Source organism: Capsicum annuum, unplaced genomic scaffold, assembly GCF_002878395.1.
Source record: "Capsicum annuum cultivar UCD-10X-F1 unplaced genomic scaffold, UCD10Xv1.1 ctg27751, whole genome shotgun sequence".
NCBI lineage: Eukaryota > Viridiplantae > Streptophyta > Magnoliopsida > Solanales > Solanaceae > Capsicum > Capsicum annuum.
In genome coordinates, this window is record NW_025834142.1 from 571 (window position 1) to 4,649 (window position 4,079).

Here is a 4,079-nt window from a genome sequence, read left to right on the forward strand (position 1 = left end):
AAATAAAATTGACATATAAGTAAAATTATATAGAACAATTAAAGGTCCTAAATAAAATGTACTTTAATTACTTGAATCAAATATGAAGGACAAAGTTAATTTTATAAATTTGAGTTTATTGGTTTTTACCTCAGAAATATGGAGGGGAAAGTAATAAAAAAGAATATACTAATTTTAGCTCGTACTCAATAATAATTATAGTTTACGTTATATGACAAGTTGACAATAGATTACATTTCCCGTTTGATTTGTTGTATAAATTTGATTTAATTTCGTACACTTATAAAAAGTCCGATCTTAATATTTTCAATCCTGTATAATTTATCTTTGTCATTAGATATAATCTTTTCTTTATGTATTTAATAAAATATTTACATTTATTATATTCAAGTGACATAGTTAAAATTATCCATGTGAACCCTTCGCTTTTCTCTGTTTCAATTTAAATGTCTTATTTTATCAAGCTATCTTAAAAGGTATGTTTTTAAAAATATTTAGCAAGTTTTTTAGTTTTAATATTTTACATAAAAAAGTTTACACCATAAAATTTGAAGAAATATATATATATATATATATATATATATATATATATATATATATATTTCTAACCTAAAATAATAAAATATTATTAAAAATTATTTTTTAAAATTTTGTGACAAATCAAACTAAAATGAAATCGAAGGGGAGTAATAAGTGAGATCATATGGCATGTAGTAACATTTGAACTTCATAGTTCGGTCTATTCCCACCTACTAGAGTACTACCAACGACCACTCTTATCATTATTCACATGGTTAGGCGCGTGACAGTTAGATGTATTGGATGATGGTACATAAAGATTAAAAATAAATCAGATATGATGGTAGTAGAAGTGGTATTGGCTTCAACATATGAGCGTATCGATAAAATTATTTTCAGTTCCCTGAAAGTCTGAACCTATGATAGTTCCTAGTTAAGTTTTGAATTTTGGAGTCAACGTTAGTAAACTTCGAAGAATCCGCAACACCCTTCAGCGGTTACATAATTGTATAATAACAAAAATGACACACGGTATGATCATTATGGGGGATGAAATTGACGCAAGGCGTTTATTAGGGTTTAAATACATTCTCATTCCTTATTTGTGTCAGGTTGCAATTTTCATTACTCACTTGACATTATTTTGAAGTTTTCGAAGAATCCGTGACTCACTTCAGGAGCTACATAGTTGTATATGTAACAAAAATAACATTCAGATATGAATCATTATGGGAAACGAAATTGACGCAAGACGTTTATTAGGATTTAAATACATTCTTATTCCTTATTTGTATCGCATCCCAATTTTCATTATTCAATTTTAATATGTGATGTAAATTTATATCTAAATTAGAAATCATAACGAATAGTAAATTTGAACTTCATAATTCATCGTCATAACAGATAACAAAAGAAATTATATTCTTTTAAAAATCAGATTTTCAATATTTACATAAGAAAATAAATAAAAATCTTTGGATTTCATCATAATTACTATTATTAGTCTCATAATTAAGTCATAACTATAACTCAAGAACTAAGTTCTAAACATTACTTTAGCATTAATATCATGATATTTGTTCATATAATTTGCTTGTCAAATGGAGTAGGTGTAATTTATATCTAGTTAATTCAATCAACTTGTTGACTTTAGGTGTAAACAAATTAAGTGCTATAATTTGGTGGATTATAATCCACGTGGCAATAAGGTCCATAATTGTCAAAGAAAAATTAATTTTTTTCAGTCAAACATAATCTTTTCTCTCAGTAAATGTGTAATTATCCATACAGCTATAACCCACACGTGTTGCGTCGTCACCACTATCACCACTTTCTCTTTTGCCAAGTTTTCATCACATGCAAAAGAACTTACACGTATAATTCAGACAAATTACGTTTTCGAGTTTGGAATTTTTTCGTTCTCCTTCTGTCCTCACTATCACCACTGCCAGTACCACTTCCTCCTCTGTCGATCAAATTCCCATCACTTCCAGAAAAACTTAGATGTATGATTCTAACTGATTCTTCAAGTCTTGTTTTTGATTCTTCCGATCATTTCACATCACACAAAATTCAAAAAATTACCTTCGAAAGACCTTAAAAATTATTAAAATTATAATTATAAAAAATAACAAATTCAAACCAATAATTTGATACCATTAAAGCTAAAACATTTTAGAAAAAACAAACCTAAAGTTTTATTTAATTTTTTGATTTTTCTTCAAAGATAAGATTTTTCTTCGATATTAACATAAGATGATGAACATTTCTTCCCCCATATATATACTTGTACTACTATTATTTCTCTTATCATATTTTTTTTTAACTCTGTCCTAATTACTGAAAATTAAAAGAAGGATTACACTAATTAAACAAGATTACAACTAATTAATTAAAAGACATTCAATAAACCATGCAAATTCTCCGATCTTCAACTTCTGCAATTTCACTTGTTCTTGGGCACTGATGGAAAATTGAGGTTGTTCTGAATGTCCTTAGTATCGTTACTTATAAAATCAACCACTGATGAAGAATCTGACTCGCTGAGATCTCCTGCATCGGAACCCATGATTATGGATCCGAATCTGTTAGTATGAAATATTTCACCACCATCAAGACCACCACCACCACCACGAGCATTCAGATGATTTTGAGTCTGGGAGGAAAAGAACTTACATCCTCGACAGTACGAGGACCTGCCAAGGGTTAGATCCAACGAAAGCGGTGATGATTCAACAATCACCAGTTCCTCAAGGACCTCCACCTTCTTTACCTTAACTCTCGTGGTACATGATTCTACAGTACTCACCTCACCTCACTGAGACTTCAAGTTACATCAATAAGAATTGGGAAGTTTGTCTTCGCCTTAACACCTCGAAACTCTATGGCAGCTGCATCATACGCCATCGCTACCTCCACTGCTGTGTCAAATATGCCTAACCATACTTGGCATTTCCTATGTGGATCTCTTATCTCTGCCGCGTATCTCCCCCATGGCCTCTTCCTTACTCCGCGGTAATGCACCTCCTTTTCTGCTGCTGTTGCTGCTGCCGCCGCCGTACATCTATGCCTACGTGCCATTTTTTGGGGAGCGGGATAGTAAAGTGTTTTTTTTGAAGAAGTCGTAAGGATGAGCGAAAGTATAGGGAGGAAAGATCTACTTAAATAGGAAAGTGGCGAAGGAAGAAAACAAAAACTTAGTCAGCAAAGGGAGTGTTGGACTTGACTGATGTAATTGTGGGACCACATGTGATATGACAATTTATTGCTTAATTAATCAATTTTTTGATAATAGTGTCTTAAATATTTACTTTCTTCATTCCTTTTTAATTGCTTATTTTTTTTAGAGTCAAACGATATAAACTTTGATCAACATTTTAAGATGTATTATTTAATCAAATTATTTTTTTTATAATTTATAGTAACTTTCATGTGGTTTGTGAACATTTTAATTTTAATTTTAAAATAATTAAATTAATCTAATCTAGTTTAACTTTGAAACTCAATCAAATTGACTCACGAAAAATGAGAGGAACAATTTCATAGGAATGGAGGGAATATAAATTTTACTCCTTCCGTCTAATTTATATAAGTCACTTTGTCTAAACACAAATTTTGAAAAAGGAAGAAAGATTTATGAAATTTATGATAAAAAATAAGTCATAAGTGTTTGTGTGACTATAAATTATTTCATCAAAGATAAAAAAAGATATTTTAAATTGTTACTAAATACAGAAGTGTGTCATTCTTTTTGGGATTGACTACTAAAAATTATAGAAAAGTAAACCATATAAATTGAGATAGAGGAAGTAATATTGATCCTTATTATTATGTTTTAACTTTTGAATAGTTGATATGTGCACCTCTCTGAAAAATAGAAATTAAGAATAGAGAATGTATATTAAGAAAAAGATTTAATTTTTTCTTTGTTATATTGTAACGATCCTCCTGGTTGTTTAATGAAATTTTCTCATCTTCTCTATTTTAGCGCTCTCAGTAGTTTGTATACGTGAATTATGACTCACGGAATGAGTTGTACCAATTCGTAAGGTGTTCGGAAG

General features: G+C 29.8%; 1 protein-coding gene across 1 annotated transcript; it reads right to left on the bottom strand.

Annotated features, from left to right (window-relative positions):
- Positions 1 to 1,891: 1,891 nt before the first annotated feature.
- Positions 1,892 to 3,099, bottom strand: LOC124890955 (ethylene-responsive transcription factor 11-like; the record flags this gene model as incomplete). Its single annotated transcript, XM_047402800.1, has 3 exons — positions 2,854 to 3,099; positions 2,469 to 2,674; positions 1,892 to 1,984 (listed from the first exon to the last, which is right to left on the bottom strand). Coding segments are annotated over exons 1-3 (545 nt in total), but the record flags the coding sequence as incomplete, so codon positions are not given.
- Between the last annotated feature and the right edge of the window lie 980 nt (positions 3,100 to 4,079).